Here is a 15,371-nt window from a genome sequence, read left to right on the forward strand (position 1 = left end):
GGTGGGAGCCATCGCCCACGGCGGTAAGAGAGAGCAAGGTCAGAGTCCCTGGGCACACAGCTGAGCGGCCGGGTGCGTCACCTGCACGAGGACAGTAAGGGCAGCCCGAGCCTGAGTGCCACCTTGACTAGGTGGAAAACCAGGTGGACTTGATGAGGTCCACGAGCCATGCTGGGCTTTGGGGTGACGGTGCGGGCTGAGCCGGCACGCCGAGTGACCAAGCTACCGGGGAGAAGAGCGTGGAACTTCCAGCTGCTCTTACCTTGGCTGGCTTCTGGCTGCACGGAGCTCAGAGGAAGTGGCGGTGAAGGCTCAGGCGCCTCCGCCGCTGGGTGCTCAGCCACCGGGCAGATGATAAACCACCTCTTGCCCGTGTGCAGAACTACAGAGCAGAGCAAAACAGCAGGAGAGACAGAGTGAATTTCTCCCATGGCTGACAGGACCCCTCGCCATTGGCACCAGACCTGCTCTTCTCACACCAGTGGGGGGGCATGTGCAGCCCGCCTGGGGGGACTCCTCCCTGGAAGCCTGGGGCTCACACAACACCCTCAACACGAGCTTGTTCCCAGAACGTTGGCAATGCCATCAACGAAGGGGGGACAGAGGCAGCGGCCAGTCCATGCTGTGCTCAGTCCCCACCAGGGCCACACCCAGCTCCACACCCAGCTCACCACACCCGCCAGCAAACCCCCCAGTTTCATGGCCGAACCCCCTTATGATATGCTCAACACGGTCTTATCAAACGGCCAAGAGACAGAGAAGGGACAAGGACAGAAATGCCTCTTCCAGAGGTAGGTCAGGATGGCAGGTGCGGGCCCAGAAGGCAGACGTACCGTTCTGCTGATACACGGGGGCGTTTGCTTGGGACTGGCGACTCTCCTGGGAGGTAAAGGAGCAGAGATCAGCAGACCGTGTGGAACAAGAACCTCCCACAGAGCCCAGCGTGGCCGCCCAAGGGGCCTCCGGAGCCCGGTCCACCCTCCCTGAGCCGCAAGCGCCCACCCTCCGGGCCACCTCACCCAAAGCCGCGTGACCTGCAGACCCTCCAGCAGCCCGGCCCTCCCAGCACTCACCTCCCCAGTGCCCAGGCCGCAGGTGCTGAGGTGCGGCGGGCTGACCCCGGGGTCGGAGCCCCGGTCGACGTCCGTGTCCTCACTGAGCATATCCTCCGCCTTGTCCATGACGTCCTTCATCTGCTCGATGAACGTCTCTCGCTCGGCCTGCAGGATGAAGTCGTGCTCCACCTGCAGCGTCACAGGCAGCCCTGCTCAGGCGGACACGCTGTGGGCCTCGCCGCACGAGCTATTCCCTGACGGGTGCACTTCCCTTCCGCCCCGCACTCAGCCCAGGGGCGGCTCGGTGACAGCAGCAGCGCCCCCCGGGGACAGCGGAAGCAGGAGATGGCCCTCCTGTGTCAGGGGAAGACACCTGGCCTCACCATATAGGTGGCGATCTCGTCAGGCGCGTCCCCGTCTAGGTCAAACTTGAACGTCACCATCTTGTGATTGTGCGTCTCCAGCTGGCACTCCACCATCTTGTCGCCCGTGTTGCACACCTGCAGGACACGGGGGTGGTGAGACCGCGAGCAGGCCGCGTCCGGGGAGCCCTGTGCCCACGGGCCTGCCCTGCCGGGCCACTCACGTTCAGGATGGTGAGCCGGGGGCGGCTGGCTCTCTCCTGGCGGGAGCGCGCACGTGTGGACCTGCGGTGATGTTTCCGGGCGGCCCTGCCCTCCAGCCTCCCACCACCAAATGCACCCTCACAGCTGTCGCTCATCTCTCTTCCAGAGGGAACGTCGGAGCCTCCGTAGCTGTGTGAAAACCCAACGTTACAGCCACCCGCAGACAGTCCTCACGCGAGATCAGGAAATAGCCAGAAAAGCTAGAGGATGTGAGGCCAGCCCCGATCCCACCTTCAGGGCCCCCAGCCCCCTCTCCCACCATAAGGCCTGTCCTCAGTGGCACTGGGGTCGTAGGGCTGTCTGACACGGGACCTTTGTCCTGAGTCTTGATCTGTGACTCGGGCCCAGCTGGCTCACGGAACACATGAGGATTAAGAAAATCCTCCCCCTGGGGCGCCTGGGTGGCGCAGTCGGTTAAGCGTCCGACTTCAGCCAGGTCACGATCTCGCGGTCCATGAGTTCGAGCCCCGCGTCAGGCTCTGGGCTGATGGCTCGGAGCCTGGAGCCTGTTTCCGATTCTGTGTCTCTCTCTCTCTCTGCCCCTCCCCCGTTCATGCTCTGTCTCTCTGTCCCAAAAATAAATAAATTAAAAAAAAAAAAAAAAAAAGAAAATCCTCCCCTGTGCCTCAGTTTCCCCATCTGTGCAACAGGAACTCAACAACCACCTGGGGCCATAGCAGGGTTTGAGGAGGCATTGCACAGCACTGACTGGGGCTGGCACACCAGGACACATGAGTGCTTCCTGCATCCGGTTCCGTCCCCCAGTGTGACAAGCTCTATGGGTAGGCAAGACAGGTGGCCAACAGCCACGGAGTCGGGAGGCTGGGGGCGTGGGCCACACTCGGCCCACTCTTTGCCCACTGCCTCCTTTTCTGGTACATGCTAGGCACCACAGACAGGTGCCAAGACCTGGACCCAGACCCCGGGGGACTTCAGAGAAGCTCCGCCAAGTCAGGCTCGGAAACAGGTGCTAGACGCTGTGACCGGCAAGGGCGAGGGTGGCAGGGGTCTGTGCGCAGCCTCAGTGCGGGAGGGTCTGGGTGGACATGGGAGCCCGCGGGCCAGCTGGGCCGGTACCTGTCACAGCTCTGAGGGGCACTGGGCTGCTTCTCCTGAGAGGACTGCTCCTGAAACAAGACCACGGACAGGAGGATGGGTTATACTGGCTTCCCCACCACACAGCCGCACACGGCCTGCTGTCCCCCCACCTCGCCGGCCCAGGAAGCCGACCACACAAGGCGGCAGGCTCGAGAGCTTCCGTCTCGTGGAATTCCTGAAAGCAAGGGCACACCGTTTGCCACCCCGCTGCAGTCATCCCCTCGGGAGAGCACACGGGCCTTCCCATCCCCCCGAGGGAGCACCACCAATCTCCTAGCGGGAGCGGAAAAGCAGTGCCTACAGCTGTCACAGGGTACACTTCCACCTTCCTGAGTGTGTCCCAACTTCCAGGGCGGAGACCTAAGACCGCTGCTCAGGGGGCTACTAGGGTCAGGGGTGGGGGAGTGCAGGGGGCAGGGGGCAGGGGCACATACCTCCGGGGCCGTCTCCACCGTCAGCTGCACGGCCGGGCAGGGGCTGGCGACCCCGAGCCCCGTGGGTGGTGGTGGGTGGGAGGCGGGCGGCAGGAGCTGCGTGGTCTGGACAGGCAAGTTCTGAGAGGCCGCCACCACCACGGGGGCCAGGGAGCTGGGGAGCTGAGGCAGCTCGGGGACAGGAGGCGGCAACACTTCGGGAAGAGGTGGGGAGAGGATGGCGGCTGGCACGGGTGCCGTGGGGACCTGGGCGGTGACATCCACAGCGTATGGAGGCGGGTGGCCAAGCAAGATCTGGGGGCACAGGGGACAGGGAAGCCAGTTGGAGTGCCAGCCATGCCTCTGCCAAGAGGTGGGGGGGGCAAGGGGGGGGTCCTGGGCCAAAGCAGGTGCTTCCTGGTCCAGGCAGGCACACCCACTCAGGGCTGGGTGATGGGCGTTCCTCTGCAATCTGGCCCCTGGCCCCAGGACACATTAACACACACATTTAGCAGTAACCGCTAACAACGGGCACTTCCAAGTCCTCGTCTCTGTGCCATGAAACCTAAAACCACACTTCGCTTCCGAACTTAAGTCCAGCTGAGAAGCTCTAATGGTGGCCAATACTCAGCAATGGACAGGGCTCCCCAGGGCCACCAAGGGACCTGACCCACACACTGCCCCAACCTTCCGTCAGCTACGTGCGGGAGGAGCGAGGACTTCGGCCTGCAGAGGGTGGTTCGGGACACGGGCTGGGCTCCTCACAGACCCTCTAAAAGCTCCCGGTGGGACAGCTGAGAAAACAAGGCAGAAGGTGGGCCCCCATGCGAAAGAGCGGGAGCCTCCATCCCTCCCTGCCTCCAGGTTGAGGTCAGGAACACGAAGGCCCGCTACTAGCCATGCTGGCGTGGGGATCGGCTGTGAAAGCCACAGCCCCTTCTCCCCCGGAAGGACCCCCAGCTGCTGTGTTCACGGGAATCTTCTCTCAGCGCAGGGAGGCCGTGAGGCAGCCAGCCCGGCCCATCCATAAACCACAGACGCCGGGAGGCCGCCAGGCATGGCCAACAGCCTGTGGGCGCACGGCGCCTGCCCCAGCTGCCGGCCGAGCCAGCGACCCACACACCAGGCCAGAAGGCAGAGAGGCACCAGTCCAGGCCCTGACATTGCAGACCCCAGGCCTCCACGTCGCCCTTGGCTTTCTGCAAACAGCCCCGACCGGTTGAGCGGATGTCACCCCAACTAACGGGCCAGGCAGGTGCTTGTTCAGTTGGGTGCCAGACTGCTGCATCTCCTCTGCCCCCCTGCTGTCAACACAAACCAGCCCTTTTTTCACCAACAAATCCTTTCTGGAATCAGGCATTGAGAATCAACGGCCAGGAGAACCTGTGTGCTCTCCAGATGTGCGGTCTTACTCGAGACTAGAGAGTGCAAAGTGACACCTGGCTCCTCCACGCGCATTGGGGGTAGATCTTCAACACGAGGCCCAAGGCGGGCTACTGGCCCCAGCACACAGGAGAGGGATCTTAGCTCAGAAGGCAAATAGCTCACTGCAGCCACACAGCTGCTGAGACTTGGGGCCCGGGGGGTGGGGGGGGAGGCCCCAGGTGACAGGCCCCACTCCCGCTCCTCTCCTCACGTGAGGTTGGAAAACAGCTTAGAGCTCCAACAGGTGCATGGAGTCTTGGGAAGGCCAGGCCTTCACTGTCCACACAGAAAGCCACCTAGGGTGCCCATCTGACCCCAGGGGTCATCCCTGTCTGCTCTGGCCAGCCTGAAACCCACAGCTGTGTGCCCTTAGCACTGCCTGTCTGCTTCCTCAGAGCCCCGTCTGCCTCACTCCCTGGCTGCTGGGATGGGGGTGAGCCACTAGCTGGCTCCCAGGTGCCCCGCCTGGAGTTGACACGGGCTCTAGACCCCGCCTGGAGAAGGCATGGCCAGGGACCCCATCATCATCACCACCACCATCACCAGCAGCAGCAGCAGCTAACACTGACCCTCTAAAGAGCCCAATAGTGGAAGCATCAGTCACCCCAACTCCCGCAGCTGCAACTCTGGATACAGCAGGCATGCTACACGCGGCATGAGAAGCCACAGCCGAGGGACAGAACTGCCCGCTCGCCCACCCCTCCTCCTCCCCCGGGTCTACGGAGAAGCAGAGGCCAGAGAACCTCTCTGGGTCAGCAGCTAAGGCCATCTTCCGGGACCTGAGGGCGGGCCCTGCGTGGCAGGTGGATTACCTGGCTCCCCGCCCCACCTGCCGCAGCGGCCTGCTCTGGAAGGCGTGTGACGCTTGGCTGGTGGGGCTGCGGCAGCGTGGGGGGCGCAGGCTGGGACGGGGCAGCCCGCACGTTCTGCGCCGCGTGGAGGGGAGAAGGCGGGACGTCGCTGGGCACCATCTGCGGAAAGGCTGCCGGGTACACGGGCTGGGCCGGGAGCTGAGCCACAGCGGCCGGGTGAATGGACAGGGCGGCCACACCCTGCGGGGCCACGGCCAGCAGAGGGATGGCGGTGGCGGTGGCCGCCACGTTTGGCACAATGGTCCGGCACGGCACGGCGAGCGGCGCCCCGGTGGGGTGGGGCAGCTTGACCGCCTGCAGGGGCAGGGCTGGTGACGCGGGCAGGGGGGCGGCGGCGGCGCTGAGCGGGAGGCTTGGCAAGATGACGGCGGGAGAGAAATACTGAGAGGGAGCGGGGACGGAGGGGACGGCGGGCCCGGTGGCGGCCGGCAGGTCGGGCAAAGCTGTGGAGAGGCTGTCCATGGAGGCCAGGGGCGCAATGGGCGGCCCGACGGGAAGCGGAGGCACCTGAAAAACACGGGAGCACGCCAGCCTCACCAGGGCTCGCTCGGCCCAACGCCCGCCCCACACCCACCCGACACGAGTCCTCCCGCCCCACGCCGACCGACGCACGCCAGCCCCAGAACAGTCCTCTCGCACCACGCACGCCTGACGCACGCCCCGCCCCCCGCCGGCCCACCCCGCACCCGCCTGATGCCCCCACCACCAGCCCCGGCACTTCCAGGCAGCTGCTGCAGAAAGGAACCAGCCGGCAGCTCGGACACGAGGGCTTGGAGCAGCGACTCCCGGCTTCACAGCTTCCGCACGTTTTCCTTCGAGAGCCAGCACCGTCCACACCACCAGACTGGCCCCCAAGATCCGAAATTACTTTGCCTAACACCCCCAGTCTGAACACACTCACACGGAGACCAAACTCTGGAGGGCTGTCTCAGGGGAAAGCATATCCAAGACCCCCCACGTGCTGGGGCCATGCCCCACAGCGGTGCTCTGGAACCTTCCGGGTCTGGTCTTCCGTCCTGGAGACACCCGCTATCTGGCCTCCTGGAATCAGCACTTAACACATTTTGGTGGATTCTCTCTTTAAAGCCTTTCCAGTGGCCAACATGTGAGCATCGTCACATAATGCCCGTCTTCCCGCGATTATCAAGCAACAAAAGTCTGCAAGCCAACTTTTACCTATCGGAAAAGCCACTCAACACTGTTACCGCCAGAAAGGGAACAGCAGCTTAACTAGACGGTGACTGTGATGAGGACAAGACCAGGTGACAAGACTCTCCCATGGGCTTCTGCAAACCGTGGGGACGCTCACACCTTCAATATGTGGCACAGTTCCCTTCTGCATCCCACCAACGTGGTGTGATGGGACCGTGACAGGTACGCCGTCGATGGCATTAACCCCAGCAACAGCACCCAAGCACCGTGTACTATCCAGTGTCCCTGGTCATCTGAGGCCCTGGACTCACAATGGGCACAGCCTTGGGTGGCTCCATGATAGACCGTGGCCATAGCTTTGTGCTACACCCTGGCTCCCGTGGCCCTGACCCTGGGCCGAACCTCTCTCTGTCCCGGACGTACTTGGGAGAGACGCCCAGGGCAGATGGGCACGGCCACCCCAGCCCCAGGGAGTGCTCCCATCCCGAGGACCCATGAGCACTCACAGCCCAGAGTATGAAGAGCGGCCAGCCAGGCTGGGGGCAAAGGCAAGGTGGAGGGCAGTGCGGGGAGGGGGATTTTACCTGAGCAGGCACCTGAGGCAGAGGCTGCAGAGGTGCTGGCGGCATCTGGAGGGGCTTCAGCTGAGCAGGGGCCACCACCTGGGAAGTCGGAGCTAGGTAGGGAGGCAGATGAGGGGGCACCGGCTGGAGGGGGCCCACAGGCGGTGGGGCCAGGACAGGGGGCAAGGGCGCCGGCTGGGCCAGTGGAGGAGGCTGGAGAGAAATGCGGGGGGAGGCTTCCCTTAGATCAGCATCCTGCTGAGCCTCCCCAACATGCACACACACACACCCAGCCCGGAGCCTGAGACACGCATATCTGAAGGCATCATTCTGTGTAAGCGGGGCTCTTCCAAGTGGTATGGATCTATAAACCCCACTCCCATCTGCACCCCAGGTGCCGGGCAACCACAGAGAAGGAGCAGAGGGGACCCAGGCCAGCAGAGCTCGCTGCACATCCAGGGTGGTGGCTGTGAGCAAGGGCAGCCCACACTCACCTGCTGGCCAGCAGGCACAGGCTGGCCCGGGCCCGTCGACACGGGAGCAAAACTTATGGCTGGCTCCGGGAAATGCTGCTGCGGGAGCGGAGGGCGGGCTGGGGGCGGGACGGAGCTCCCCGGCAGTCCAGGCTGCAGAGAGCACCGAGAGCCACTCACCGGCTGCCCTCAGGCCCCCCACCCAGCTCGAGCTCCACAGCCACAGTGACCTGCCACCCGCTCTCCATATGCCTCTCACTCTTTTAGGGACTCGCCTGGGCACAGAACTTGGCAGAAGTGAGATGTGGTGGTCTCTAAGCTGAGAACAGCCACTACTCCCAACCAAGGAATGTTCTGGAATTTCAGGTCTATGAGACATTATGCAATCATGAGAAAAGAACACCATAAAGGCTTTGCAGAACCGGGACATTCAGTGGGAGAGAGATATGAATGAGCTTGCTTTTCATGTATGGGACCGTGTGAAACACAGACCCGCAAATACATCACAAGCAGGGTTCGGGAAAGCGAGACCAGATAGTGGGACAGAGCCGGGATCTTCAGTGACTCAGCCGCCAGAGTCCCCATCGCCAGTGGCAGCACAGACCCAGAGTCCACGGTCTGAGCGCTGGGTGTCTGACACTGTTAAGGAAGAGCTGCTCACATGCTCATTTTTACATGTAATGATGTTGTCAGGTTCTGTTTTCAAGAACCTGATCCTGCAGATGTACAGACTGACATCTTTATGGGCAAAACACTCTTCTGAGATTTACTTCAAATACGGAGATGGGAGATGCAGGTGGGGGCTGTGGGGGGCACAGGTTTGGACACAGGAAAGATGTCCGAGGCCGACTCGGAAAGTGCTTTGGTTTTCTGGGTGACAGGAACTGCCAGGCCTCACCGCTCACTGTGTCCTTCACAGTAAATGCTTTATGAAAGGCCTGCAGGGGGGGGGGACGAGCTCCCCTCCGTGTTCACCTGAAGCCACTGTGCAGGAACCGCAGCCATGTGCCCAGGGGGAGCCCCGCACGCAGGATGGGCCACCCAGAACCAACTGCCACCACTGTGGGGTGACAGTCCACCTTTCCCTACGTGAGTTTCTGCTGCCGTTTAAAATCCTGCTTCACTTCATCTCATGAAACCAGCAAAGCCACCAACGGGAGCTGGAAACGAGTCCAGGATTCAGCAGACACAAACGCCCTCCAGAGGGACCTTCTGAGCCTGCCCGACGGCCCAGGCCCACAAGACGGGGACCGGTGCTCAGGCGGCAGCAGCTGGACCCTTGGGAAGGGGGCCTAGGGGCCTGACTCTCCCTCTGGACCCCCCTCCACAGCCCAGCTCTGCAGCTGTGAAGCGTGGGGTTCATCTGGGCATAAATCAAATCAAATTGAAGAATAAAGGCCGGCTCGGACCCCCCACCACCGCCACCCCCTCCCCCCGGCTGTTCCCGCTTCACCCATCAGGCTCCGCCTCCGCACCTTACAAGTTACCCTACAGGTCTGTCAACCGTGGCTCAACACGTTCCCCACAATTCTGCCGTCCTCATGCTTCTAACGTTTAACGGCTGCGTGGTGTCCAGTGGAGAGCTACCCGGGGACACGTACGACCCCCTCAGCGGGGCCAGACACGCAAGCGGAACCAGCGGTGTCGTTACTAGAAACGATGCCAGCTCCGCCACAGCCACGAAGCTCTGCGGTCTGGGCTCCGCGCTCCTGTCCTCCCACCCAGTGGGCCTTTCAGCGCACAGCCCCCAACGTCCCAGCAGGGTGGACCTCCCCGGGGCCTGACCACGGGCCAGCGCAGCCTGGGCTGCCCGTGGGGCTCCAGGCCACGGGGGGAGGGGCTGACTCACCACGGCAGGCTGCTGGTAGGGCCCCAGCGAGGGCAGGCTGTACGGCAGGCCGGGCCCGTCACTCGCGCTCACCGGGGGACTGCACACGCACTGAGCCGGGGGCGGGGCCGCGTCCGCCAGCGAGCCCAGCACCGCACTCTGCTGGCTGCTCTGAGAGTCCGAGTACACGGTGGAGCCCTGGCCGCTGTCGAACGTGCTATCCGCTGGGAAGGACAAAGGCACGGCTCAGAGCAGACACCCCCAAACACCACCCCACGCACTCTACACACGGTCTGGGGACCGCGACCGTGCTCAGACACGACGCTCAGCCGGTCCCCTGCGCTCTCCGGCAAACCCAGACCTGGCCAGGTTTCTCAGTCACCTGAGCACTTAAGTGCTTATCGTTCTAGACAAATCACTCTAGGACGATGGGGGGCAGGGGCTGGAACCCACCCGGGGATGCCCTGGCGCCCCACCCCGATGCTGTCCAGGGGCCATCTGCCATGGGCACCACGGGTCCCAGGAGGGCACCTGACAGCATCCTCTGCAGGAAGTGTGTCCACCCTGGCTACAGACAGGGCCCTCACCTGTTGCCTGGCCCGGCTGGAGAGCGAGAGCTCGGCAAGGGACCTTAGGAGGCTGACAGAAGCTAGGAGAGGCTAGAAACTAGGGTCCTGTGGCAGAAGCAACACTCATCCGTATTTTACGGGGCAGGGACTCTGGCCACCTTCACCACCACCACGACAAAGAGCACAAAGCAGGAAAAGCTGAGTCCAAACCTGGCCCTCACATCACAGGCCCACCCGTAACCCAGCTGGAAAATGGGGCAGGCGAGGCCCCACCCCGCAGAGAGGCCGAGAGGGGGTGGCTCCCCGCACCAGTGCCACAGCGGAGGGAGCCACCCACACACCAGGCACAGACAGGCCCCGTGGCCACGGGCTCGCCTCCCCAAATCACAGTGGGGACGACAGGCCGCTTGCATGGCCAGGCCACTGAACGGTGAAGACAAAATCCTGCTTGAAATGGCACCTTCTGCTTCCTGCTTCCAGACTCCAGAATGTACACGGACACTGTGGCTTCCCACCCGCAGCACCAAGCACGTCTACAGGGCGCCTCGGAGAGCCAGCATTGTGTCCATTTGTAATTTAAGCGAATGGAGTAAAAGGGAATCCTGCTGGCTTTACATCAAAGTCATTTTTTCCCAGGGGCTCATCAGGGTCCGCTCTAACCTGGGAGGACACGAGAGCCCCAAGGTCTATAACTGCACGGAACCCATTAGACACGCGGTGACTTTCAGTGAGCAGTTGGTGGTCATTTCCTCCTGCACACAGAGACAGAGACGCGGACACATACAGACAAACCTAGACAGAGACAGACACACAGAGACATAAAGAGACACATGCAGAGAGAGACACAGAGGACAAAGACATACAAAGAGACACACGCAGAGAGACCTACAGAGACAGACACACAGACACATGCAAAGAGATATACATAAACAGACACGCACAGAGACACAGAAAGAACACACTGAGGGACAGAGACACATGCAGAAAGACTACAGAGACAGACACACAAAGAGACATGTAGAGACAGACACACAAAGAGACCTACAGAGACAGACACACACAGAGACATGCACTGAGACACAGAGACACAGAGAGACACGCAGAAACAGACACACAAAGAGAGACACAGAGACAGAGCAATAGAGACAGACACACACAAGACAGAAACACAGAAACACACAGTGTGTGCACAAGAAAAAGAGTATGTACAGACTTGGCAAATTTCATATAAACCAACTTTAACCATATGTGCAACATTTTACTTTCTTAAGCAGAATGTGTTTAATACCCAAACTATGGAGAGACCCCAAATGCCCACTGCAAATGAATGGATAAGATATGATATATACATGCATATATACATATATGTATATGTATGTGTGTATGTATATATGTGTGTGTATATATATACATACATATAATGGAATATTACTCAGCCATCAAAAAGAATGAAATCTTGCCATTTGTAATGATGGAGTGAAAATGTATCATGCTAAGTGAAATAAGTCAGATTTCACACATATGTGGAATTTAAGAAACAAAACAGATAAACATACAGGAAAGGAGGGAAAGAGAAGAGAGCGAAACAAACCACAAAAGACTCTTAATGATAGAGAACAAACTGAGGGTTGACAGAGGGAGGTGGGTGGGGGATGGGCTGGATGGGGTATGGGGACTAAGGAGGGCACCTGTGATGAACACTGGGTGTTGTATGTACGTGATGAATCACTGAATTCTACTCCTAAAAAAAATAAAGGGAATGTGTTATTTCTAGAATTAAAAATTTAGGGGCACCTGGGTGGCTCAGTTGGTTAAGCATCTTAACTCTTGATTTGGGCTCACATCATGATCTCATGGTTCGGGGGTTCGAGCTCTCAGCTGGGCTCTGTGCTGACAGTGTGGAAGCCTGCTGGAGATTCTCTCTCCCTCTCTCTCTGCCCCTCCCCTGCTCACTTCCTCTCTCAGTCTCTCTCTCTCAAAATAAATAAGTAAACTTAAAAAAAAAATCTTTTAAACCTACTGACAAAGTGCCTTCTTGCAGTCACTGGGTGCTGACCCACACCTTCTCAATGAGCTTGATCTGGGCTGAGGTGGGCAGCTTGTGGTGGAGAACCCCACAGCATGTCTGCTGTACCTTCTGACATGCGTGCGTCTGCCCACCCACCTTGCTACTCAAGATCAGGTCCCTTTTCCAGTGATGTGTGTGCAGCCCGGACCCCGTCATCTCACCTTCACAAAGCACAGGGCTTTTGTGTGTGCGAGTACGCTCAGTACGTTGTGGACACCCATGTGTGTGGGTTCTGCTGCGTGCACACGTGTGCATATATGCACATACGTGTGGGTGCATGTGAATGATTCTATGCACACACTATCTCTGGAAGTTACCATTAAGAGACAGGCAACATCAGTGGCCTCCAAGGAGGAACAGTCACTGACCTCTGCTGCACACCCCCCGGTACCGTCTGAATTTTACACGACGCAACCACGTTATCTGCTTTACAGAACTCACAACGAACGCACAGCACCGCCCTGGATCGACAGGCAGACCGTGTCTGCAGACAGAACGCCCACCCATGCTGAGCCACCGTGCGATCCGTGTCTGCACGGCAGGTCGAGTCTGTGCAGGGACAGCTGACCCCGGCAGACTGCGTTCCAGGTCCGGGTGTCTCTCCTGCCTAGAAACCGTTCAAACAGCCAGGTGTTTGGTGTGTGAAGTGCGCCCGATACAGAGAGCCTTTTCCCACGCAGAGTTTATGCCCCTCGATTAACCGCTGGCTTATCAAGAAGTGGGATGAGGACGCCAGCGGGTCGGGAGGAAGCCGGAGGCAAGCACGCGGTCTCCGAGCACAGCTAGCTACTGGTTTGAATTTCAGTAGCCCACTTTGAAGAACGTCACTACTGTTTTAACGACAGATGGCGTGCTCCTACTAAATCAGTCGAACAGGAGATTTTGACCTCTCCACACGAACAGCCTAAAAACGTGGCCCAGGTAGGCTACAGTCATACTCAGCACTTATTCACAGAATGGGCGGAAGATGCCACGTCCTCAACCCTCAGCCCACAGCTGGATTTTTAGGCTACTAGCAGCAAAGGCAGGCCATTCTTCTGCCCAGACTTGCAGGAGACCCTCTGTTCCCTCTCCCAGTCATCCGGGACTCCGCGTGATTCCCAACAAGCCATCAGTGATACCCTGGGAAACAGGGTGAAGGTGCCAAAGGTCGGGCACTAGAAAGGAGATAACCTCGGGGACATGTAATCCTGGCAGCAAAGGTCACGGCTGAGAGCGCCAGGACCACGGGAGACTGCAGCCGTTCTCGGCCCCAGGGCAGTGGTGTCCCGGCGGGGATGCCCCCACCAGGCCCCGCGGCCAGGACTGGCCTCGACATAGAAGCAGTAGCTGGATGAGCCACTCCATCCTACTGGCTTGGGGCACGGGAGGTTCTGGATCTCTCTGCACATTTGTCCCCGCCTGTCCCGAGACGCTAGGCTTCCACGAGCCAAAGACACCCCAGTGCCCCCCGGCCCCAGGGAGAGCGCTCGCCCGCACCTGCGGTCCACACCTGAGGCGCGCGGGCTGGGGGCGCGGGCGCGGGGAGGACGGCACTCACAGGCCAGGGAGGTGGCGCTGGCCGGCAGCGCGGCAGGCAGGAGGTGCTGGTCTGCCTCGGGTTCCTCGGGCTCCGGCGGCCCAGCCTTTGCGTGGTAGGTCACCTGGACCTGCAGGGGTGCGGGCGGGCCCCTGGCCTTGTCGGGGCTGCCTGGGTCCCGCTGCTCCGGGGGCTGCAGCGCCGGCCAGATCCTCTCTCGCCGCCACTGGATCAATGCTACTCGGTCGCGGATGGACTTGGCCACAATCTTCACGTCGCTCTCGTGGAAGAATCCCGACTCGATCTGCAAAGGACGGTGCCACACCATTACCAGTCACCTCCCATTCACAGGATTTCTGCAGAAGCCCCTCTCAGGCCCCACCCTATCTCTCACCCGCCTGGAAGGAAGTGCCCTCCTGCCAACTGAAAATCTGCAAAAAGCACAGCCCTCTGGACCTGCACAGTGCCGCTCCTGGGACAGCAAGGCTGCAGCAGGTGCGTGTGCCCGCGGGACGAGTGCAGGGAGGGGAGGGACCCTAAGCTGCCTCTGGCCGGACAGCTCTCCAAAAACGCACAAAGGGAAGGGGGTGCACCGTGTAACTTGAGACAAGGGGGGACGGGGGCACCCATGCCCGGAAAACTCTGAACCCAGGAGAGCATTTGTGAAGGAGCCCCGGATCTCTGGGAAAAGTCACAGCTCTCCCAGAGGACACCGAGGGCAAAACCACGAAGCAACGGAGGCCCATCTCTGCCCCATCACCGTGGGAGCCTCGTGTGGAAACGGAGAAAGCCAGAGCACAGAACTTTTGGCACCTATCGGGAGACGAGCGAACTCACGGCTTTCAACATACAGCAGACATACGTGTGCATAGATGCACACATGAGCGTGTGTGCAGGCGACAGAACACCAGCTGGGCCCGGGGTGGTGCCCGGAGTCTGGCCAGTGTGAGAGCTGAGCTCCCCACGGAACAGTGGTTTCAGGCAAGAGAAGGAGGAGGGGCCTAGACACCTCACTGTGCCTGAAAGCAAGCCACACTCAGAGAACGAGGAACGAAGGATGCGTGGGAGGACGCGGGCCGGCACCCAGCACTTCCACGGTCCAAAGGCACACGTGCTGGGCATCAAAACACAGAGTGACGCCGTGATGGCCTGAGGAGCATGTCCACCAGTGCACATGGCGGGGAGCGCAAGTGACCTGTGGCGGCAGGAGTGACAGGTGTCACTGTTGGTATGAGGTTACACAAGACACCACATGTGTGGTCTCTGTCCGCCCCTCCACACCCTCCCGTGGATCTCGGGCTCACGGGAAGCCATGTCACGAGTGGCCTATGGAACAACCCACCGGATGGAAACAGTGGCCTGCCAGCAGCCAGGTGAGTGACACAGACGCCAAAAGACCCTCGGCCCCGGTCAGCCCTGGATGACGCCCCGGCCACATGGCGTGGAGGACCCAGAGCCAGAAGTACCCCCTAAGCCGCCCAGATTCCTGACCGCAGGGACAGTGTGAGACCACACACGTGTACAGTGCTGCATTTGGGGTAAAGTACTATGTGGTCATGGGTAACTCACCAACAAAACCGTGAGTCCACGGAGACGCAAATAAATGGAGAGGACACAGTCACGAGGTACACCCACCCACCACTTCCTAGGAGACCGCTGGCAGACGCCCCTCAACCAGGCGATCAAAGGCCACGTGCTCAGTGGGCTGGC

At 60.5% G+C, this 15,371-nt stretch overlaps 1 protein-coding gene across 10 annotated transcripts in view; it reads right to left on the minus strand.

Annotated features, from left to right (window-relative positions):
- WNK2 (WNK lysine deficient protein kinase 2) overlaps positions 1-15,371 on the minus strand; it is a 132,744-nt gene that overhangs the window by 67,063 nt on the left and 50,310 nt on the right. For 9 of the 10 annotated variants that reach the window (XM_058695937.1, XM_058695936.1, XM_058695935.1 and 6 more), the window contains 12 exons: positions 13,683-13,965; positions 9,527-9,729; positions 7,699-7,830; positions 7,226-7,417; positions 5,430-5,996; positions 3,214-3,507; positions 2,759-2,808; positions 1,642-1,810; positions 1,439-1,555; positions 1,074-1,244; positions 834-879; positions 263-382 (listed from right to left, as the gene is read on the minus strand). In XM_058695937.1, the coding sequence (XP_058551920.1) occupies positions 263-382; positions 834-879; positions 1,074-1,244; positions 1,439-1,555; positions 1,642-1,810; positions 2,759-2,808; positions 3,214-3,507; positions 5,430-5,996; positions 7,226-7,417; positions 7,699-7,830; positions 9,527-9,729; positions 13,683-13,965 (2,344 nt within the window). The remainder of the gene's footprint in view (positions 1-262; positions 383-833; positions 880-1,073; positions 1,245-1,438; positions 1,556-1,641; positions 1,811-2,758; positions 2,809-3,213; positions 3,508-5,429; positions 5,997-7,225; positions 7,418-7,698; positions 7,831-9,526; positions 9,730-13,682; positions 13,966-15,371) is intronic. The other variant, XM_058695939.1, reaches the window with a different exon arrangement.

This window comes from Neofelis nebulosa, chromosome 12 (assembly GCF_028018385.1).
Source record: "Neofelis nebulosa isolate mNeoNeb1 chromosome 12, mNeoNeb1.pri, whole genome shotgun sequence".
Taxonomy (NCBI): domain Eukaryota; kingdom Metazoa; phylum Chordata; class Mammalia; order Carnivora; family Felidae; genus Neofelis; species Neofelis nebulosa.